This window comes from Myxine glutinosa, chromosome 2 (genome assembly GCF_964187855.1).
Source record: "Myxine glutinosa chromosome 2, kmMyxGlut1.1, whole genome shotgun sequence".
NCBI classification, from domain to species: Eukaryota; Metazoa; Chordata; class Myxini; order Myxiniformes; family Myxinidae; genus Myxine; species Myxine glutinosa.
Genome location: NC_136262.1, coordinates 86,554,109 through 86,578,924, shown reverse-complemented (window position 1 = coordinate 86,578,924; position 24,816 = coordinate 86,554,109). Strand labels below are relative to the sequence as shown.

The following is a 24,816-nucleotide window of genomic DNA, read 5'->3' as shown; positions in this document are numbered from 1 at the left end:
TGTTGTGTCCAAATATTAGCTTCCTAGCTCAAAAGGTGCCTGAGATATTTCCCAGTTGAGAAAGAAAATAAATAAATGATTAATAATGAAAATAAATAAATACAAATCCTAAAACAATTAAATAATTAATCAATTGGCGAATAGAATAACTAAACCACCACCGTTTCATCCGAATCTGTAACTTAATTTTTTTTTAAATCAAGTCATGAATCGAATAAATTCAATAATTAATCGATTAATTGATTAATCGATAAAGCAAAAATAGCATTGCCCAGATAATGTCCAGAAGAGAAAGGAAATAAATAAGTACTTAATTAATTGATAATAATTAAATAACTAATCAATTAATTGATTAATCAAAAAACAAAAAATAACATTTTTGCCAAAGCACGTGCTCACTATTATGCCGAAATTTCAGCTTCCTAGCTCAAAGGATGGCTGAGATATCGTCTGGACATACAAACAAGAAAACAACCGGAGTGAAAACTGAGTACTCCCTTTCAGCGTGCGTCATTGCCGGTCCCCCTTCGGTGCCCGGCAATGAGGTAATGCAGCGCCTGGAGATGCCGTAGGAAAGAAGCGGTGTACAAAAGAATGATAACATTGCAACAAAGCATTTATCAACAAATATGGAAGCTTCCCCATGTGTAATGTGAGACACAAAAATGATCATCATTATCTCCTGAGTTGATAATTAACTACAAAGAATCCAGAAGAATTTCCATTCTTTCTAAACGTGCACCATGTTAAGGTGTATAAAGCAGTTTAATAGGTCTTTCCATGGCATGGAACTCCAATTACAAAATAAATAACAAAATCATTGATAGCATTGTAACAAAGCATGTATTAATTAATACTAATAATATTAACACCAAAAATAATATTCATATCATTTGGCAATAATAATAACAAATGTATATAATGCCCCCTCCTCTCCCTCTCCCTCCCCTCCCCCCCAGCCCTGGCCCAAGCACATATGGGCTTGTTGAAAGGCAAGCTAATGCTCTCAAGTACTACAGCAGGCAGGTATGCTACAAGGCCATGAACACCAATGAAAATTTGGTTCAATGGACCAACAGGCCCACTAGTGACACAAAAAGAATCATTATTGTAGGTGCCTAACCTTTCAGGTATATGTTTCATGTAAGTAAATGCATAATTTAAAGGTACTTATAACCAATGTGGTTTTGGTCAAATGCAAAGGTCAGGCAAGGCAGTGTTTAAGTTTGACAAAAAGGGAAATATTAAGGGGGGATGAGGGCGGAGGGTGGCAATGAGGGAGGGGTGAGGACAAAAAGGGAAAACAAGCCTTGCCATGGCTGTTCGACATTATTTACATATTCCTGAGACAGAATGCATCCCCTCAAACAAATGTTATGGCAGATTTGTGCGATTCTTGAAATGACCCGATAACACGGAAGTGTAACTACCTCCAGGACACTTGCTGCACACTCAACCTCCAAGATTCCATCAATTTCCCTCAAACAGCTCAAATGAAACAAAAATAAGATTTAAATATCAAGTAAAGCATCAAATATTGCTTCTCTATGAGGGAGTGATCCTGCATTATTACCTCTAGGGAGTGATCCTGCATTATTACCTCTAGGGAGTGATCCTGCATTATTACCTCGAGGGAGTGATCCTGCATTATTACCTCTAGGGAGTGATCCTGCATTATTACCTCGAGGGAGTGATCCTGCATTATTACCTCTAGGGAGTGATCCTGCATTATTACCTCGAGGGAGTGATCCTGCATTATTACCTCTAGGGAGTGATCCTGCATTATTACCTCGAGGGAGTGATCCTGCATTATTACCTCTAGGGAGTGATCCTGCATTATTACCTCTGCCACCAAAGGTGGATGGAGGTTATGTTTTCACCCCTGTCTGTATGTTTGATTGTTTGTCTGTCTGTGAACAAGATATCTCAAACTTGTCTGTGAACAAGAACAAAAGTTGTGGATAACTTTGGATGAAATTTGGCAGATAGATAGCATATGTGACATTGACGAAATTATTAGATTTTGGTGAAGATCCGCATTCATATCTGGCTAGTAGAATTTTTAAAGTGATTTTTCACCATTGGGAGATAGGGCCAAAAACAATAAATAGCAGGATATCTCAAAAAATTGTGGACGAATTTGGACGAAACTTGGTGGACCGGTTGGGTTTGTGACAAGGACGAATCGATTCGATTTTGGTGAAGATCTGAATACGGATTCGGATATTAGAATTATTTAATTTTTAAGTGATTCTTCACCATTGGGAGATAGGGCTAAAATGATATATAGCAGGAGATCTCAAAAAGTTATGGACGAGTTATGACAAAACTAGTTGCATAAATTGGTTAGGTGACTAGACACAGCTGATTAGATTTTGGTTCTGGATTTTGGTTCTGGATATCTGGATCCAGATATGACCTATCAGTGGGATACAAAACGTAAACTGTTCACCTGGCGGAGGTATGTTTTGGTAATGTTACAGCACAACAAACATTTTCGGCTTTATCAGATGCATATATTTGGATGTCTGGTGATGGAATAGCAGCTGCTGGTTTCTTCAGGAAATAAGGTAGTTCAGTTCACGTGTCTGAAAAGATTTTATATGCAGCCCAGTGAAGCTATTCTTTGACCATATTTTAAAACTGTAATGGCAAAGGCTGCCTCGGGAAATAAACTGCTGCCGCAGTGGCATGCACTCAGAATTTTTTTCCGCAAGTACTCGTTTGTCACAGATGTGTCCACAAAATTCCTTCTGCAATAGCATGGCCTGTGGACTGCAAGGATAACGAAACACGGCAGGCAACGCACGCTCAAATGTATTCTGGAAAGCTTCACCTTCAACGTGGAATGATTATTCGCCACGGATGACAAGAGGTTATGCTGCAAAAATAACTTTGGTGTGTCAACAGAAAGTTCTTTTTCATGGCAAAAAAATGCATTTTCACTGCCACGCTTTTTTGAAATTTTGGAACTGCCAAGGATATATTCTTGTTTCTTAAAAAAAGCTGGTGGCTTGGTGGTGATAACAAAATGAGGGGTACCTTCGCGCAGGACTACACGCTCGTATGCAGGGAACTTGGTCTGAACAGGCTGCGTGACCAGGTCATCACGGCTCTTGCGCATGTTCCGTTTGACCGAGCGCAGGCCACGAAAGCGCCAAAAATCAGCGCGATCACTCCCTGCCGTTTTTGTGTATGCCTGCAAGCTGCACAGTTGCTCTGCTCTGGAGGGACACATCAGCCATACAATGGACAATAAGTCACTGGTGTTCCCCTATTTGGAGTAACATTAACCTTTATATTGACAACCATTCACCATTCATTTCTGTTTCTGAGACACTGATGGGGTACTGGTAAAAGGGACATCTACCAAAGTAATTACATAGTAACACTTGTCACATTGGCCCATTAGGGTTTAGTAGCTCGAACAGCCACCTCTGACATAGTAAAGGATAAAAAAATTCAATGGCACAATCCCAGTGTGTATAAGAATGAAACTGGGCCCAAACTAGCAATCATGGAGATCGCTTCGAATGCGATGAAATCGCATTTTAATACATTCGAATTTCACAAATTACCTGCACAGCTTCTCAAGGCATCAATAAATGATGTCTGTACAATACAAGCAACAAATGTGACGACATGTTTGCTTTCTTTACACCTAGTTGCAAACTAGGAATCATTGGCTAGTGAGAGCTATTTAACTGAGTCTGCGAAGGGGTGTTGAGGATAAGAAGTGTGAATGGGCCTGATTATATTATTCCGACAAAAGGCATCTAGCTCTATCAGTTGACTAAGGCATTGGTGTGTTCCTCGTACTGCAGATGGCTTTCAAGATCCACTTCACAAAATGGCTTCCAGTGTCGCTAATACAACAAGAACAGGAATTTAAAGGCCATTTTCCCTGCTAGAGCGGGGGTTAGCCTTGCGGTCCCCATGACAATCTTCTCCATTTGCCCGCATTTTGCCCGCATTTCTTCTTCCACCATCCTTAGCCAAGTCTTTCTCGGTCTTCCCCGTCCTCTACTTCCTTCTCCATTCATTTCCATCACTCTTCTCAACCAGTCACTTTCATCCTTTCTCAACACATGACCAAACCATCTCAACCTGTTCCTCTTCACAGCATCAATCACAGGCTCTATTCCCAGCATCTTTCACAATTCATCATTTGTCTTCCTCTCTCTCAACGATATACATCGCTATTTCAATTCATCAACGCTAATCATGTCAATTAACTACTTCGCTGCTTACATAGCAGGTATGAGGGGCAGGTTAAAAAGTAATTCCCTTTTTGATAAAGTTTCACATCCAAAACACAATTTTTATTCCAATAGCATTTAGAAACCAATCCATGCTGGAAATGAAGTGTCATTCTTTCTGAAAAAAACACATTGAAAAGGACAAACATCAGTCAGGGTTTTTGCTGGTTCAGAATTCCTTCATTGTAGAGGAAAGACTTTTTGACTCTCCCTCATACTTTACACGATGCTGAGATACAGATGAAGGAAACTTCATGGTATTTGAGGATATCCTTGCATTCTAAAGGAAATTTTTAAACAATATAATTGTGATCATAAATGTTGCGTCAATGAATTTGCATTTTATTACACTTTCAATATAGCGATCTAACTACAATACGGATGACATCATTCTTATGTTATGTGCATCACGGTTATTTTGAACTCTGTACAGTATCTTTTACAAGAAGAACTTCAAAGCATCCAAAAATGCAAAGCCCATCGACATCCACTTTGTACTCAAACTAAACAGGACAAAAACGACAGTTAGAAAACATATAATTGTAGATTTTATTCATTTGTGTTCTTCATATTTTCATAATAGAGGTTTGTTGAAGATTTGATGACAAAAACTCAGATGGTAAAAAAAATGTTACGGCAGTTTTCCCTGCCGAGAAATAAACGGTTTACAGAGAGGGTCCTTCATACAATCGGCTTTTCCCCTAGCAACCACTTTCCCCAGATGCCGTCTCCAAGGCAAACAAAAACATGCGGCCTTTAACTTGATGCACTGTGGACGTGCTAATGAGGGCAATTTTTTTTTTTTTTTTTTTGTATACAAGATCGAGGCTCGTGAAAGAGCTAACATTAATCACACAGAAAGACAAACCGACACATAAAACATATAACATGGGGAGCGGTAGACAAGATGGGGCGAGAGGGGGAGGAACACAAACACAACATCTGAGAGCAGGGACATCGAGAGATCTGTGGGAGGGAGAGGGCTTTGGGGGGGGGGGAGGCATGGGAAGGGGGGGTGGGAGAGGTATAAAACATATGGACACTGCCGGGACTTCCAGGAAAGAAGTTGGAATTTCAAACAAGGTGGATCTGGGGTGAATTAGTGGGGGTAGAAAAGATCAAGGTTTTGGATGGGGAAGGAAAAGAGATGGTGGTGAACAGCTGTTTTAAAGACCTGGAGGGAGGAGTGGGATTGAAGGGAGTGTGGGAGTTTGTTCCAGAGGCGGGAGAAAAGAGGAATGAAAGAGTGAAGATGAGCAGAGAGCCGAGAGTTCGGCAGTTTAACCATCAGAGGGTTGCTGGCAGATCTTGTGCGACCTGTAGGAATATTTGGGGGACAAAGCACAGAGAGAGCTGGTGGAGCAAGGCCGGAGAGGAGTCGGTAGAAGACAGAAAGACCACCTACCTGTCTGTGGTGAGTGAGTGAAAGGCCCTCAGAGATAGCTTCATGGACACTATGACTTTGCCCTTTGACATTATGACCAAATTATTAATTATTTTTCTCCATATTCTCATAATAAAGGTTTGTTGAAAATTTACACACACACACACGCACGCACGAGCACGCACTCACACACACACACACACACACACACACACACACACACACACACACACACACACACACACACACACACACACACACACACACACACACACACAGTGTGGGGTGAAGTGCTAATTACGCAGCTCTTGGAGTGGTAGGATGTTTATGTACAGGTCATAAAATCATTGAAGAGCCAAAGCTGAATGTTTGATGGAACCAATTAACGATTACAGATTGGAAATATACGGATATTCAAACATATTGTACATTAGGAAGAGTGTCCATCCCAAGTGACAGGAAAAGCGAGCACAAGTATCACCCACCTCTCTCTCCCTCCCATCTCTACCCCACTCCCTATCTCTACCCCACTCCCTATCTCTACCCCACTCCCTATCTCTACCCCACTCCCTATCTCTACCCCACTCCCTGTCACTACCCTACTCCCTATCTCTCCCCCACTCCCTATCTCTCCCCCACTCCCTATCTCTCCCCCAATCTCTCTCTACCCCACTCCCTATCTCTCCCCCACTCCCTATCTCTCCCCCAATCTCTCTCTCCCCCACTCCCTATCTCTCCCCCACTCCCTATCTCTCCCCCACTCCCTATCTCTCCCCCACTCCCTATCTCTCCCCCACTCCCTATCTCTCCCCCACTCCCTATCTCTCCCCCACTCCCTATCTCTCCCCCACCAACCCCTGCCCCACTCCCCTCTTACCCCTCTTCTTCCTCCACTCCCCTCTTACCACTCTTCTTCCTCCACTCCCCTCTCTCTCTCTCGCCAACTCTCCTCTCGTCTCCTCTCCATATGTCCATGTCTATCCTTTTTAATCATGATCATCATCATTTTACGGCCGTTTCCATGCTTGCATGTGTAAAAGTGAAGTCACGAAAAATGGAACACTTTCATTTTTCTCAATACAGGGCTTGATATTTTCTTATTACAAATAGAATATCCACTATTTTACACTTGTATGATGTGAAATGGGGTCTCCTCTACCTGCAGAGACAACTTCAGTGCAATATAACAATTTTTGGTTCTTGCGTGACAGGTTAAAGGCCAAAAAAGGGGGTATTTTTGGCATTAAAATGTAAAGTAGTTAGACTATGACATTTCTTTGATCAACTATTATTAGCAGGAAGGTTTTGAGGTGTCTCCTTATTTTTTTATGTAAAATTTAAATGCTAAGGTTTATTTCAGTGAAAAAAATATCGTTCTACCCCTCTTAATTGCGGAGTAATTGAGATGGGAAGATGGCGCTATTTTCAAAGTGAGCTCAATTTGAGTGGTACTAATTATCACTCTACTCCTTTACAAATGGTAACAGAATAACTATATCTTTTGCATTTTTCTGTTGTAGATACCATTCTCTGTTGAAGTCTATAAGTAAAATTCAATAAACATATCACATCATAAAAAATTTTGTATGAGAAAATCATCAAAAAATTTCCGTCCCCTTATGTCACGTCCATCACACTCTAATTTATTCAAAAAGTAAGAGTTACAAAAATATGAAAAAATATGCCTGAGACAGCTTCAACCATTAGCTATTCTCAAACATCAAATGATTAATTTGTGCCTTCATGTTAATTTGTAGAAGGGGAAAATAATAATTCCGTCCCCTGAAGTGTCACATCCGTCACATAAGTACCAGAAATGACAAACGGTCTTGTTCGCAAAACACCAGAAATGAGAATACAGTCTTCCAGTGGCCAATAAATGATGACATAGATTGTGTCCACCCATTTGCAATTTTCTGTGGCCCGCTAGACCTCACTGGAGTTGACCCACTGGAAGTCCCAGCCCTCAACAGGATCAAAACTGAATTTGGAAAGGAAATGAACTGCTACAGGATTGTGCCTACCATCTAACAGACTTGCTCCAAATCAGGAGTTTATCACACTGTCTGTTGAGTTTTCAGCACAAAGTTGCAAATTATTCCTCCTGGTCATGCTCACTTATCTTTCATGTCTTTGATACATAGGCCTGTAATTGGCTTGACATGGTGGTGCATAATGCAAGTAATGTGGAAAATAGCCATTTATTGTTGATACACTATCCTTGTTGAGTGTCAAAAATATATTTTCACTTACCTTGATGTAATTTCATGTTGTCAGGTTGTCACAGTTTACAACTGACACGTTTGATGTGCTTCTGTTATTTGTTCTCAGCTTTCATAGATTTTAGAAAGACTGGTATCATGTAAAGAATTTCTGTCATGGCAAACTATCATTTATTATGGAAAAGTAACAAGTATCTTAATTATTTCCATACATTGTCGCTTATGTCACGTCCATCACACTGAGGTGATATTGCCTTTAATGTTAAAATACACTGTACTTGGTGAACTAAGAGGGGTATATCGTATAAAGACATGAGGCATACAATAGATTTTGAGAGTATTTTGTACTCATGACCCCTAAAATTTGCCAGAGGAAAACTTTTCATGGTAGATTGTGGTAGAGGGACACAATATGGCAACACCAGCAAACCAATGTTACATTTTTCCATTACAGACTTACACTTAGCATTTTTTTCTGATAGTTTTCACCCCTCTGCATCTTCAAATGCCAAGAAAATAATATTAATTAGAGGTAAACATTGCTAGGCACATGATCTTATCAGTGTGACGGACGTGACATAAGATATTGAATTGTCTAATTCACAAGCCTCCATTTTAAAAGCAAGGCAAGCCGTTATCTTCTAATCATTATTTTTGTACACGTGGACCCTCATACTCTAAAATAAAGCAACAGACAAACTGTTTAAAGGTAGAAAATTTTCCACTGCTGATTTTTACATAAGTGTTCCATTTTTCGTGACTTCACTCGTAAGCCGTGATTCACCTATTGGCTGCTTTCCAGGCTGCACGATCCATTGCTAGCCCTCTTGTTAGTCCTTTAACTCTGAGATCATCTCTCACCAACTCATTCCATGTTTTCCTCGGACGGCCTCTATGTTTCCAGCTCTCCTTCCATTCACATTCATATTTATACACCTCTTCACACAGCTGCCCTCACCCATCTTTTCCACACGTCCGAACCACCTCAACTACCCGGACACATAACCTCACTAATACTCTCTATACCTAACCTATCTCGTAATTCCACATTTGGTTTCGCATTTCAGTGTCACATTACACATCCATTTTACCATCTTACCATTCTCATTTCATTTCGTTAACACCTCCGTTCAGCCTCCTTTTTGATCGACCAGGTTTCACTGCCACACAACATCGCCCTTCAAACGCAACCTGCATAAAGGTTTCCCTTTAGTTGGAGAGAAATCCCCGTTGATTTCAATAGGGATAACAATGAACTAAACGTCCTCCAACCACTTCTAATTCTTGCAATTCCCACCCAACTAATCAGTGCTTTTGTTTTTTTTGTATTCACTTTCAATCCTATGGCCTCCATATTGTATATTTACCCATTACCTCTTCCACACTCTTGGCTATCAGCACTACGTCATTACCTCTTCCACACTCTTGGCTATCAGCACTACGTCATTACCTCTTCCACACTCTTGGCTATCAGCACTACGTCATCAGCCTATAGGATCTCCTAAGGTAAGTCTCCTCTAAGTTCCTGCGATATGGCCTCAAGAACCATGATAAACATGATTGGGCTTAAGACTGACCTCTGGTGAACACCCACTTTCACTTCAAAGTCCTCACTCTGCACTCCATATATAACTATATATATAACTATATAAATAACTATATAACTATATATATATATATAACTATATAACTATATATATATATAACTATATATATAACTATATAACTATATACAGTGAAACCTTGACTTACGAGTTTAATTCGTTCTGTGACCGAGCTCGTAATTCAATTTGCTCGTTTCTCAAATTAAATTTCCCCATTAAAATGAATTGAAATGCTATTAATCCGTTCCAGCCCCCCAAAAACCACACCAATTTTTTTTGAAATATATATATATAAATATCTCGCGCTTTATATTTCACCTGTATGCAGCATACAAGTTGGCAGGATGGCCTGGACTGGAGGTACGCACACTTGACTCTAAACTGTCCAGGCTGGGTTTGAATCCCGACCCAGCTATAACCTGTCATGGGTGAATCACAGGCAGGGTGATTCATCAATGTGTGTACCGCTAAACTGGGCGCCCCGTTTGCGTCCCATTAGTTGTTGGATGTTAAGGATCTGTGTAGTGTTCTGGTAGTGTTCTGGGCCCTGTGCTATTTCTGGTCTTCATCAATGACCTCATCGAAATGAGGATCTGTGTAGTGTTCTGGTAGTGTTCTGGGCCCTGTGCTATTTCTGGTCTTCATCAATGACCTCATCGAAATGACCTCATCAATGACCCATCGAAAACCTTGATATTTTCTACCCCCGGTAATTCACCCCAGTCATTGCAGTGTTCATATGTTTTATTCCTCTCCCACCTCCCCCCCAAGTCCTCCCGATGTCCCTGCTCTCAAATGTTGTGTTTGTGTCCTTCCCCCTCTCTCCCCATCTTGTCTGCCGCTCCCCTTGTTTTTTGTGTTTTGTGTGTCGGTTTGTCTTTTTGTGTGATTAATGTTAGCTCTTTCACGAGCCTCGATCTTGTATACAAAAAAACAAACAAAAAAAATCTCACCGTGTCTTCCACAAAGAGAAGGCGAGCTATCGCCGGCACTCTGAACAAGTTGTGGCCTGGCATGCTGTTCTCCTCTGCCGTTATATACGTCCTCCTCGGCATCTTTTTCCAGAAGAGCCCTGTCTCGTCACAGTTGAAGATTTGCTGGGGGATGTATCCTTCCGCTTCTATCAGTTCGGCAAAAGTTATAATAAAATCTTCAGCTGCCTTCACATCCGAGCTTGCTGCCTCACCATGCCTGACGACGTAGTGAATGCCGGTCCTCTTCTTAAAATTATCAAACCATCCCCGACTGGCTTTGAATGACTCTTCCGATGCCTCGTCCGTTGATGTTCCTGCCGTCTGCTGCACCAAATCCCCGTAAATGTCTCGTGCCTTCTCACAGATGATGCTCTCGGTCACGGTATCTCCTGCGAGCTGCTTCTCCGTCAACCACACAAACAACAACTTCTCCATCTCTTCATGGACAGAGGTCCGGAGCTTTGAAATAATCTTAACGCCCTTGGCTGGCGTTATAGCCTTTATCGACTCCTTCTGCTTCAAAATCGTACATATCGTAGAAGTACTACGATCGTACTGCCTCGCCAAGTCGACAACACGCACACCTCGCTCATGTTTTTCGACGATTGCGTGTTTTATATCCAAGCACATCATCCTCTTCTTCTTCTCAGCACTGCCCTTGGCACTCAATTTCTTAGGACCCATGGTTAAAACTAAGAAATTTTCCAAAATAACCAAAATGCGAAAACAAAGCAGCAGCGATATACGGCAGAGATGCTTGCACGGCAAGATAACCACGTGACCTGAACGCTCGTTGGGCCACCTAGTGGCGGGTGGCGTAAGCTCGTAACTCAGATCTCGGCTCGCATCACAAAGCAAAAGCTTCGAAGTTAAGTCTGTTCACAATTGTATTTTGTCGAAACTGTATTTATCTTTCGGTGTGTGAAGTTATTGTGTGCAACTTTGGTTGTTTCTCGGTGTTTATCTTTCATAAATTGATCGTCTGTTTGCCGTGTCGTGTCTTGAGGCCTTGTACAGTGTGCACTGTACAACCTTGAGGCTTTGTTTTTCTCTCAGTGGTCCGTCGTTTGTGATCCAATAACTTTCGTTCTCTGTATTCCCAGTCTTTTCACCCATAGCCTACTTCCTTGTGTAAATCTCAACTCAAAAAAAAAAAAAAAAAAAAAAAAAAAAAAACATTTCTTTCTCTGTTCTCATTCGTTTATTCATTCTTATTCGTTCGTTCGTTCTTCGACCACGTGTTTCTCCCCCATTTCCCCAGATAGTTTTCACTCATTAACCTTCAATGTTTACACTTTCCCCTCAAGTTATGTATTCCGTCATATTTTATAACACCTTTTTCTTCTTCTTCTTTAAAAGGCTGCTTTCGACTTGCTCACCAAATCAATTCATCCCAAAAAAAAAATCCATCTCCTATAGTGCCTTTTTTCTACATTCCCTAAACTCTCCTGCACTCCATCCTCCATCCAGCGTCCTTAAACGTATTTTTAACTCGAAGGTCACAAGAAACTCATTTTGCAATAAATGTTCGTTTCCCATAAATCGTACACTTTCAAAAATCCAATCTCACCCCTCCCCTCCAAATCTTCCCCATAACCCCTCCCCTCCAAATCTTCCCCATCACCCCTCCCCTCCAAATCTTCCCCATCACCCATCCCTTTCAAATCTCCCCCCTTGCCCCCTCCCTCCTAAACTACCCCCTCACCCCTCCCCGCCAAGATGCCCCCTCGCCCCTCCCCTCCTAGACTCCTGCCTCACCCCTCCCCTCCAAATCTCCCCCATATCCCATCCCTTTCAAATCCCTCGCCTTGTCCCTTCCCTCCCAAACTCCCCCCTCACCCCTCCCCTTCAAATCTCCCCACCCTCATTGCTTCTCAATTTCCCCCCTCTCACTCCCCCTCCTCAAAGCGTCCTCCCCGCTTCTTCCCCCTTCAAACTCTCACCTCCATCTCCCCCAACCTTCTGCCTCGCTCTTCCCCCTCCTCAAATAACACCTCATTGTGGCTCACCCAATCACCATCAAACCTTTTGTCCGCCCCATCCTTCCCTTTCTCCGAGCTATTCTGAAATCTCTGACACACCTTCAACAGCTCTCCCTACCTCTTCCACCTCTTCCACATCTTACCCTACCCCTCCTCCCCCCTGTTCTGTATCTGATGCTCCCCCTTCCTCTTCATTAACGGTATGGACCTCAAACATCCGGGGCCTTCGTTCAAACTTAACTGATCTCTCCATACAGGTTGCTTCTGTCAAACCAGACGTGATCTGCTTAACAGAAACTTTCCTCCTTTATGATGTCTCTGATTCCATAGTATCTCTCCCGGGCTACTCCCTCCTCCGGTATGATAGACCTGAGCCTCGTCCTGGAGGCGGGGTTGCTATCTTTATCAAAAACTCTCTTCCTCACTCGCCCTGCACTGCACTCTCTCCACCTCACCCCCAGGAATACCTCTGGCTACGGCTTCCCCTTCGCTCCCACCTCTTGTTCATATGTGTGTTGTACCGTCCACCAAACAGTGATGACTCCATCTACATCTCGCTGTCTGATGATATGGACCAACTTCTATCTACTCATCCCAACTCTCTCTTCCTCATATGTGGTGATTTCAACTGTCATCATGCCAGTTGGCTGGGTGTGGGTACCTCTCTCACCAGCCATGGCTCCTCAGCAAAGGACTTCTGCGACTCACTGGGACTGACACAATCTGTCAATTTCCCGACCCGGATCTCAGTCAACGGAACATCTTCTCTTCTGGACTTGGTTATGACTAACTTCCCTGAAAATGTCTGCTGCTCTTCTTCTGCTCCGATCGGATCATCTGATCATGTCCTTGTTAAAGTGGACATCTCTCTGACCATCCTCAGGGAGCCTGCTCAGCGTCGACGAGTCTGGCATTTCACTCAGGCCAACTGGCACGGTCTTCAAGCAGCCATCAATCATCTGGACTGGTCTCCCATCTCTACCACCTCTGACATCAACTCATCCTGGGAATTCTTCCAAAGTAAATTGCTCTCTCTCATGCACAGATTTATCCCATCTCGTCTTCAGTTGTCATACCCTTCCTCCCGTCCATGGTACACGGAATCTTGTGGTGAGGCTGTTGCCCAGAAACAACTTGCCTTCGTCTCCTGGAAAGCAAATCCAACGGAAGGAAATCTCATTTCCTTTCACAAAGCCCGAAACAAGTGTGTGTCCACCCTCAGGAGAGCCAGGAAACAATATCTCTCCGTTCTCAAGACCGAACTCTCTTATCTGTCTCCCTCTTCCAAATCCTGGTGGCGTCTGGTCAAATCCGTTTCTGGTGTTTGTTCCCCCTCCATCCCCTCCCTTACCTCAAACGGCTACACAGCTGACTCCGCACGTGAAAAAGCTGAATGCCTCAACTCTGTGTTTGCCTCTAAATCTTGTGTCCCAAACCCATCCCTCTCTGTACCCACCATACCCAGTCGTACCCTGCTGCTCCTGGACTCCGTGTCCTTTCCTCCTGACAAGGTGGAAAAGTTTCTGTCAACCCTCGACTCTGATTCTGCAACTGGACCCGACGGCATCAGCCCACGGGTCCTAAAATCCTGCTCTGCTGCTCTATCTCACCCTCTCTCTGTTCTCTTCACCCTCTCTTTTGCTCAAGGTCAACTGCCATCTGCTTGGAAATCAGCCAACATCACCGCTTTGCACAAAAAAGGTGCAAAAACAGATCCTAGCAACTACAGACCAATCAGCCTTCTCCCAATTATCAGCAAAGTCATGGAATCCATCATTGCTTCTGATATGAAATCTTTCCTCTTCTCCAATGGCTTGATCTCTGATCATCAATTTGGTTTCAGACCAGGTCACTCTACTCTGGACATGCTGCTTCTGCTGTCTCAACAATGGATGGAGGTCCTCAATGCCAAACAGGAAATTAGAGCTGTCTCCCTCGACATATCACGTGCCTTCGACACGGTCTGGCACCCCGCTCTGCTCACCAAACTCTCCTCCTTTGGTATCCATGGAAATCTCCACGCATGGCTGGCGGACTTCCTCTCTAGTCGTCGTCAACGTGTGGCCCTGAATGGGTTTCTCTCATCTCCTCTTCCTGTTCAGGCTGGAGTTCCCCAAGGCAGTGTTCTGGGCCCCGTGCTTTTTCTGGTCTTCATCAATGATCTCTCTGACTCTCTCGAAAATCCTCTCTATCTCTTTGCTGATGACTCCACTCTCTGCCGCTCCATTCCTCTTCCCTCAGATCGGCAGTCTGCTGCCTCCTCACTCTCTGAAGACCTGGACAAAATCACAGACTGGTCAAACAAGTGGAACATGTCTTTCAATCCTGACAAATCTCACACTCTTACTATGTCTCTCCGAAAAGATCGACTGGACAACCCTCCCATCTACTTTCTCAACAATCCTCTCCAAGAAGTTCTGTCGCTCAAGATTTTGGGTCTCACTATCTGCCATGATCTTTCTTGGGAAAACCACATTTCCAAGCTGGCCTCCAAAGCCAGTCGCCGACTGGGCATCCTCCGTCGTGCGAAGTCCTTCCTCGGCACACCTGAGCTCCTCACCACATACAAGGCTTTCATCCGCAGCTCAATGGAATACTGTTCTCCCCTATGGGCCGGTGCTCCTGCCTCACACCTAGCTCGGCTTCACGCTGTTGAAACCAAAGCTTTCAGAATTATTGGAATCTCCCGCGATGAAGCTATCTCTGAGGGCCTTTCACTCACTCACCGCAGGCAGGTAGGTGGTCTTTCTGTCTTCTACCGACTCCTCTCCGGCCTTGCACCCCCAGCTCTCTCTGTGCTCTGTCCCCCAAATATTCCTACAGGTCGCACAAGATCTGCCAGCAACCCTCTGATGGTTAAACTGCCGAAATCTCGGCTCTCCGCTCACCTTCACTCTTTCATTCCTCTTTTCTCCCGCCTCTGGAACAAACTACCTCACTCCCTTCAATCCCACTCCTCCCTCCAGGTCTTTAAAACAGCTGTTCACCACCATCTCTTATCTTCCCCCATCCAAAACCTTGATCTTTTCTACCCCCGCTAATTCACCCCAGATCCACCTTGTTTGAAATTCCAACTTCTTTCCTGGAAGTCCTGGCAGTGTCCATATGTTTTATACCTCTCCCACCGCCCCCTTCCCATGCCCCCCCCCCCCCAAAGCCCTCGCCCTCTCTCAGATCTCTCGATGTCTCCATGTCTCTCGGTCCCTGCTCTCAAATGTTGTGTTTGTGTCCTTCCCCCTCTCCCCCCATCTTGTCTACCGCTCCCTATGTTATATGTTTTATGTGTCGGTTTGTCTTTCTGTGTGATTAATGTTCGCTCTTTCACGAGCCTCGATCTTGTATACAAAAAAAAAAAAAAAAAAAAAAAAAAAAAAAAAAACCGCCCGAGCGACGGCTCGTATCTCGGAAAACTCGTAAGTTGGTGCACTCGTAAGTCAAGGTTTCACTGTATATAACTATATAACTATATATATATAACTATATAACTATATATATAACTATATAATTATATATATAACTATATAACTATATATATAACTATATAACTATATATATAACTATATAACTATATATATAACTATATAACTATATATATAACTATATAACTATATATATAACTATATAACTATATATTTATAACTATATAACTATATATATAACTATATAACTATATATATAACTATATAACTATATATATAACTATATAACTATATATATAACTATATAACTATATATATAACTATATAACTATATATATAACTATATAACTATATATATAACTATATAACTATATACAGTGGAACCTTGACTTACGAGTTTAATTCGTTCTGTGACCGAGCTCGTAACTCAATTTGCTCGTTTCTCAAATCAAATTTCCCCATTAAAATGCATTGAAATGCTATTAATCCGTTCCAGCCCGCCAAAAACCACACCAATTTTTTTTTTAATATACAGTATATATAAAAATATCTCGCGCTTTATATTTCACCTGTATGCAGCATACAAGTTGGCAGGATGGCCTGGACTGGAGGTACGCACACTTGACTCTAAAGTCTAAACTGTCCAGCCTGGGTTTGAATCCCGACCCAGCTATAACCTGTCATGGGTGAATCACAGGCAGGGTGATTCATCAATGTGTGTACCGCTAAACTTGGCGCCCCGTTTGCGTCCCATTAGTTGTTGGATGTTAAGGATCTCACAGTGTTTTCCACAAAGAGAAGGCGAGCTATCGCCGGCACTCTGAACAAGTTGTGGCCTGGCATGCTCTTCTCCTCTGCCGTTATATACGTCCTCCTCGGCATCTTTTTCCAGAAGAGCCCTGTCTCGTCACAGTTGAAGATTTGCTGGGGGATGTATCGTTCGGCTTCTATCAGTTCGGCAAAAGTTATAATAAAATCTTCAGCTGCCTTCACATCCGCCTCACCAAGTCGACAACACGCACACCTCGCTCATGTTTTTCGACGATTGCGTGTTTTATATCCAAGCACATCATCCTCTTCTTCTTCTCAGTACTGCCCTTGGCACTCAATTTCTTAGGACCCGTGGTTAAAAACTAAGAAATTTTCCAAAATAACCAAAATGCGAAAACAAAACAGCAGCGATATACGGCAGAAATGCTTGCACGGCAAGATAACCACGTGACCGGAACCCACCTGGTGGGGGGTGGCGTAAGCTCCAAAATAACCAAAATGCGAAAACAAAACAGCAGCGATATACGGCAGAGATACTGTACTTGCACGGCAAGATAACCACGTGACCGGAACCCACCTGGTGGGGGGGGGGGGCGTAAGCTCCAAAATAACCAAAATGCGAAAACAAAACAGCAGCGATATACGGCAGAGATACTGTACTTGCACGGCAAGATAACCACGTGACCGGAACCCACCTGGTGGGGGGTGGCGTAAGCTCCAAAATAACCAAAATGCGAAAACAAAACAGCAGCGATATACGGCAGAGATACTGTACTTGCACGGCAAGATAACCACGTGACCGGAACCCACCTGGTGGCGGGTGGCGTAAGCTCGTAACTCGGATCTCGGCTCGCATCTCAAAGCAATAAACCGCCCGAGCGACGGCTCGTATCTCGGAAAACTCGTAAGTTGGTGCACTCGTAAGTCAAGGTTCCACTGTATATAACTATATAACTATATATATAACTATATAACTATATAACTATATATATATATAACTATATAACTATATAAATATATAACTATATAACTATATATATATAACTATATATATATAACTATATATATATATATAACTATATATATATATATAACTATATATATATATATAACTATATATATATATATAACTATATATATATATATATATATATATATATATATATATATATATATATATATATATATATATATATATATATATATATACATATATATATATATATATATATATATATATATATATATATATATATAACTATATATATATATAACTATATATATATATAACTATATATATATATATATATATATATATATATATATATATATATATATATATATATATATATACTGTATATATATATATATACACACACATACATACATATATATATATATATATATATATATATATATATATATATATATATATATACACACACATACATATATATATATATATATATACGTACATATATATATATATATATATATATATATATTGCTGTTTTGTGCTAACCCTCATATTGTATTACTTTCACAACTTTATTCCAATCTACTGTGAAGAGGCCGTAACACGAAGCCTGTTGCTCTCGCATTGCAGACAAGTTTGTGGCCACTCTATTTTTACCACCTCTTCCTATTTCCCTCTGCTAACTCAGCCCTCTGATCCTCCCCATCTTCTCTCGGATGCACGCGCCTTCCGGTAACCCCCAACCCACCACAGCTCCATGGCATCAGAGGAATAAATGTATCTGTAAACTTGAAGTCCGTATTGAGCAATCTTGTGCCAGTCGAATGGGGGAAATCAGCTAATTGTCACTAGCTTCTGTTCTCATTTTGCCATTTTAAAGTTTAAATTACAAAAGCATTATAGTTGCCTTTAGTGCATGAAGGGTGCATTTGTGCATTTTTTTTTTTTTAGTGCATGAAGGGGTGTTGAGAGTTGTTCATTTTGTTATTGTCTTTTTGCAAGTTTGTTAAATACTGCATATATAGTTTTCATTTCATATACACAGATAAATTGAGGTGGGGGCAGAATACCCCCTTGCCAGAGAAAGGTGGGCTGACATCCTAATGCACAACAGGTTTGACTTTCACGCCAAATAAATAAATAACTCGCTTTCGATTCCGATCAACCCAACTTGCCACATATGAATTAGGATTAGATTCGTGTGCGTCCGAGCCCGGACTGAGAAACAATTTTGGCAAACTTTAATAGTAAATCCCTGGGGGAGGTTAAAATTGTTAACAATCTCTTGTGTTCTCTTCTCGGCTGGAATTAACAATTTCGACTGGGGCAAGGCAGGTTATTCATATTTGTGCAATTTTCTCGATTTTTCAGGTGTTTCAAGGACTTGGACAAGTTTTCTTTTGGACTTTCCAGTACTTGAAAATGCATTTTGATTTTCCAGGAATTTCAAGGTGTTTCAAGGGCTGCGTGAACCCTCTCAGAAGGGAAAACTAGAAATTTGGAAGAAGGATGGATTGGGGTGAGGTGGTGGGAGAGCGGAGAAGGGAGGGGTTTAACTAGGGTAGAACATATCATGGTTTTTGATATGGGACGATCTGAGATGGTGGTGAACAGTTGTCTTGAAGACCTGGATGAAAGAATGAGATTGAAAAGAATGTGGAAGTTGATTCCACAGGTGTGGAAAAAGAGAAGCAAATAAGTGGAGGTGAGCAGTGATTCTGGATTTAAGTAGTTTTTGTACGAAGTATTTATATTTATTTTTTGTTTTTCTTACTTTTGAGATTTGGAAATCAAATTTTCAACAAACCTTTACAATGAGAATATGGAGAAGAATGATTAATTAATTGGGTCAAAATGTCAAAGGGCAAAAGTCATAGTAAGTCGGTAAAGGCCTTATCAGCATCTGCACTGTGTGAGACAGCAGGGTTATATTTTAAATACTTTTGTGTTTATTTATTTACCATTTAGCTTCAGTGTGTGTCCAGGCCATAACCTTTTTACTATTTGAGCTTTTGTCATCAAATTTTCAATAAACCCTTATTATGAGAATATGAAGAACATTAATGAATAAAATGTAAAATTATTTTTTCTTGTTTGTTTTTGTCAAGTTTAGTTTGAGTACAAAGCTTATGCAGAAGAACATTGTATTTTGAGATGCTTTCTAGTGACCCTCGCCAGAGGAAAGGGATTGCATTTGGGTCTGTTTGTTTGGCTGTTCGTCCGCAAAGAACGTGAGTACGTGTATTAATTACACATAGACCTGAGGACTGAAGACCCTGATGACCCAAAAGACCCCGAGGAACCAAAAGACAAAACCACACACATCCTGGTGACGGTCGGCAATCTCTTATTGCCCTTTCTTCTTTCCATTTTAAATTGCTGGCTTATACTGTTAGTCAGAGAGCTGTCTGGTGCAGACAGACACTCAGGATACTGAACATATAACCAGGACTGAAGAGGTAAATGGGAGGTGGGGGGTAGGGGGTAGGGGCAGAGGGACGAGACAGGGGGCAATCTTACCCAACCATTTTCAGCCAGGGGCATGTTGCCTCATTTTAAATTACTGTACTTGTCAATCTGAAAGTATTATTCCCGAATAAGACAGGAATGACAGTGCACAAATTGAACAAGATAGATGCATATTATAATCCATGGCATCTGGTTTCAATCTTCGATTAAAAATGTAACAAAATGCATTCATTATTGATACATGAAGTCTCATCGCACATACTGCTATGTTGGCTTCGTCTGCTGCCTGAAAGAAGAGTTAAAGGCCGGCACACATCACCCAGTCTGAGCTGATAACATACTTCGGAACATGAATTCAGCTGATGTACGACATCTTAAAAGGTCTTTCAAGCTTTCACTATCTGTCAGGGCTTATACAGGATCAAAACCGCATGCTTTAACTCAACACTTCATTAAAGCTTTCTGTCCACATACGAAAGGTACCTTCATGAGATTCCAAAATCTTGCTCATTAATCACATCACACTATGCAATATATGCACCGTGTTGTCCGATCTTGAGGACACGACAAAGATGGCAGCATGTAGTTTCTACCATTGATGCTTTCCATAAATAGTCTTATACTTTGTCTTGGAAATCCATACCATCTCATAGTCATGCAGATGGGGCACTTCTAAAATTCCATGGCCTGTATGTGTGCAGGTTGGGCCCAATAAATACATTTTGACAGTTTTGGTCTGGACTTTACAGCTCGGACTTGGTGATGTGCACCGTGCTTTAGAAATGAGGGTTAGAGATCATGTCATCATTCGAGGAGCATTTTAGTGTTTGTTTTGTTTACTTCAGCTTAAGACTGTGAAAAATTAATTATCACATGAACAAGATACATTGTACAAAGTAGAAATTATAGTTAAAGTCTGGCAGAACATTGAGACTGGAAATTAACGCTGAACTAGAACATTGAGTTGAAGCTATAAAACACAACCTATCAATGCGTGTGACAATTTGTTCGACCACAAACAAAGCTGTCGTAAAAACACCATCCAATCGATAAACATTGCGTATAAAAAGGAAGCAAAGATTAAAAACCCACCGGCTGCGGTTGGGAATTATCCCGCGCTCCACCTCCTGGTGGTTGCGACCGATACGAATAGCAAGCCAAGAGCCTAGCTTGCCGTTGTATAGGGTATCAACCACTCGAAAGATCTCGCCTCGCACAAAGCTCAGGCCATATGGCGTTTCCTTCTCATACAGGAAGTGCGTACGGATGTAGAAGGAGTCACCTACGTCTGACTCTACCACGCGGCGGTACACTGGAAGACAAACGAAGATAGGTGGTCAAACCTGCCAAGTCAACCAAAGAAGCAAACCCAAACATTGTTAATTATGCACCGCCTCGCACCCCAGTTTTTCATTAACACAATTAAAAACAGAGTGTCATTAAAAACACTGTGGTGATCTCGACATTGTGCTTCAAAATTATGTTAGACAAAGAAATCACTCATCTTCCCACTTCAATTTCTTTCGAAGCAAGAGGTATGAAAGAAAATTCGTTTGGTTGCCATAACCCTGGCAAAATTATTCATGGCCAGGTCAGAAACAAAAGTTAACTTGATGTTTGCATGTCATGCACCTTCAACCCAACACTTATCTCTTCCAAAAAGCAAATGATAACTTTGTACTCATTGCAGAAAGCAGAAAATGAGGGGAGGGAAGAGGTGGTTAATGTCAGGAGAAAGACCCTGACAGAATGACATGGAAGATGGAAGCCTTACACAATTACGACAAAATGGATGCTTTGATTGTGATAAAAAAAATTCACATATTACAAACAAGTTAATGATTTGGTGTTATCTGCACAGCTATTTGTGTTATGGAAACCAAACGAATATGGATTGTTGTATAGCCTAACTGTGTTTAAATGAAATGAAAATGATCGAAGCTTTACCTGTGGTTTAATTGTCATAGTTTGGCATCATGCTTATACCAAGAACCTTCCATACCTCACTCTGCATGGCAATCGGTTCTTGAGTAAGTATGACAATGGCAAGTTGAGAAACTATTGCTCTGGTGGTTCCAGGGCAGAGAACGCCACAAAACAGTGCATTTCATGCAAATAAAGTTTCTGCTGAAATCTGGGCCCGTGCATATATATCTTCTATTACAACTAGAAGGACCCGCTCCCTAAGGGAGCGGACAGGGGGGTTGTTATTATCCTTATTCAAACATGTAAATCAAAATACCTCTCAAAAATACTTCTCACTGTGTAATTCAAAACACCTCACTGCACTGGAAAATGTGGGGATGAGAATACTGTACTGTGATGGGTGGGACTTGTAATACCCTCTCCCACCTGGAGTGGCGCTACACGATACACATTTACATAGCGAATTTGCGTCCCCCTCCCCCTCTCCCCCCGTACACCACCAGCAAAGATAAAAACACCCCTATGCACTAATTGGGGTCATGCTGATCCTATGAAGCAAGTCTGGATGTAATCGGCCCAGAACTGTAGGAGTAGTGTGACAAACACACATACACAAAAACACACACAAACACTGGCCCAGGAATTTTAGTAAAGATTATGCAGGATAGCCTAGAGGTATGCACAATCGCCTCTGAGCTGTCCAGCCTGGGTTTGAATCCTGGCTCAGCTATAAACTGCCATCCTGGTGTTTCGCATGCAGGGCGAGACATTAATGTGTGTGCCGTCCCATGAACGGAGATTCAAGTGGGCGTCCGTTTGCCAGCTTTAGTTGGTGATCGTTAAAGATCCCGTGGCGTCCTTCACAAAGAGTAGGCGAGCTATCACTGCCACCCTGGGCAAGTTCCAAATTCCTTCTCTAACCTACAAAGGACACTGCATCAGCAGTGCAGCTGCACCCTCCAGCAAATGATGCCAACCGCAGTCATTTGCTGCATACGAAAATGGAAGAAGACTACAATTATTCATTTCCATATCCGTATGAACAAAATAAGCAACTTTTTTTTGCAAGCCTAAGATGCTCGATCGACTTAATTTAAATGGAGTTCCACCACCTGTTGGCCATGCTCTTCCGATGTTCATTCAACAGGTGTTGTTTTTCTGTACTTACCTCCCAAATCCCCTTGGCATGCAGCCTTGTTACCTGGCAACACAATGCAGCATCCACGTAACACTCTCTACTTCCACCACGGGCCCAGTATTTCAAGCACGTGGCGCACATTGGTGCTTTTGTCTGCATGTTTCATTTTACTTGAAAAAATTAGAATTTTGTTGGTTTTGGGGAAAAAAATTTGGGTTGTTGAGGTCTAGTTCATATGTTTTAACCAATTATTCAATGTCATAAAGTAGTGAGAAATATTTTATTTGGATAAGTCTCTCTAGTTTGTTCAAGATTTAAAAATCAAGGAATTGCCTTTGTTATAAACTGAGGGAAATCACATCTAATTAATCCAATGATTGGAATAGCAATTGCATTCATGAAATGTGGCACTAAAAGCCTCAATACCCTGTCCATTCTGCTCACCATCCTTATTCCGTTGTGCCAAAATGCACACCTCCTCTCCACGTGTAATTTCCAGCAGGAAGAGTACAGCTTCCTCACGCACAATGTTCTGAAAATCCACATTGTTCACCTGTAAAGACAGAGGAATAGGTATGAGATCCTAGCTTTTATTCCAAAGTCTAGCTGTAAGGCTCTGTCGACAAGTTGTCTAAAAGTTCGAATAATTTGGAGCTGTGGTTCTCATAGATCTTTCTGATCGCGAAACTCCTGAATGCAAGGCCAGAGATCATCTGGGCATCACAAGGACAACGAATGCACTTGGATTAATCTACATTTGACAGCAGTGAAACCACAAGCACAAATCAAGACCACATAATGAGAAAGCAGTGAGTAGGATAACAGATGCACAGTCGAAGAACAAGCGGACAGGATAATCACAGGCTGCTGACGCACAGCAGTTGGTGGAGAGTTCATCACCCTCGCATCACTCGAACATACGCTGGTGGCCGAAGTGTTGGATTACATCATCAGCACCTTGGGAAAACGATTATTTCTCAGCACACAAGTCTTATTTGACTGTTAAGAGCTCATTTTGACTCATTTTGACGTCCAAACGTCTCATTAAACAGTCAGCAGAAGTAATCTTTCAAAAACGAAGTAAAATTAGATTTGATTAGGAATTTTAACATAATAACCGTGAATGAAAACTGCACCATGAAGCATTAAATACAACTCCAGTAAATGTCCAGGTGATCTCATAGAAGCAGCTATACCTTATTACCCTCCACCAGCTAAGGTGGACCGAGGTTATGTTTTAACCTATGGTTGTATATCTGTCTGTTTATTTGTCTGTCTGCCTGTAAGCACGATATCTCAAAATTTATGGATGGATTCGGAAGAAACGAAGTGGACCGGTTAGGTGTGTGACAAGACAACACAACAACAACAGGCATTTTAAGGCCATTTTCCCTGCTAGAGCTGGGGTTCGCCTTGCGGGGCCCATGACAATCTTCTCCATTTTGCCCTATTTTCTGCATTTCCCCTTGTTAACCCCCTTGCCCGCATTTCTTCTTCCACCACCTTGAGCCAAGTAGTTCTCGGTTTTCCCCGTCCTCTACTTCCTTCTACATTCATTTCCATCACTCTTCTCAACCAGTCACTTTCATCCTTCCTCAACACATGACCAAACCATCTCAACCTGTTTCTCTTCACAACATCAATCACAGGCTCTATTCCCATCATCTTTCGCAATTCATCATTTGTCTTCCT

General features: G+C 41.8%; 1 protein-coding gene across 13 annotated transcripts in view; it reads right to left on the bottom strand.

Moving 5' to 3' along the window:
• Window positions 1-24,816, bottom strand: part of LOC137422340 (tight junction protein ZO-1) — a 633,827-nt gene that overhangs the window by 198,283 nt on the left and 410,728 nt on the right. For 11 of the 13 annotated variants that reach the window (XM_078771176.1, XM_078771169.1, XM_078771173.1 and 8 more), the window contains 4 exons: window positions 23,569-23,677; window positions 23,155-23,187; window positions 21,153-21,372; window positions 3,043-3,224 (listed from right to left, as the gene is read on the bottom strand). In XM_078771176.1, the coding sequence (XP_078627302.1) occupies window positions 3,043-3,224; window positions 21,153-21,372; window positions 23,155-23,187; window positions 23,569-23,677 (544 nt within the window). The remainder of the gene's footprint in view (window positions 1-3,042; window positions 3,225-21,152; window positions 21,373-23,154; window positions 23,188-23,568; window positions 23,678-24,816) is intronic. The other 2 variants (XM_078771172.1, XM_078771179.1) reach the window with 1 other exon arrangement.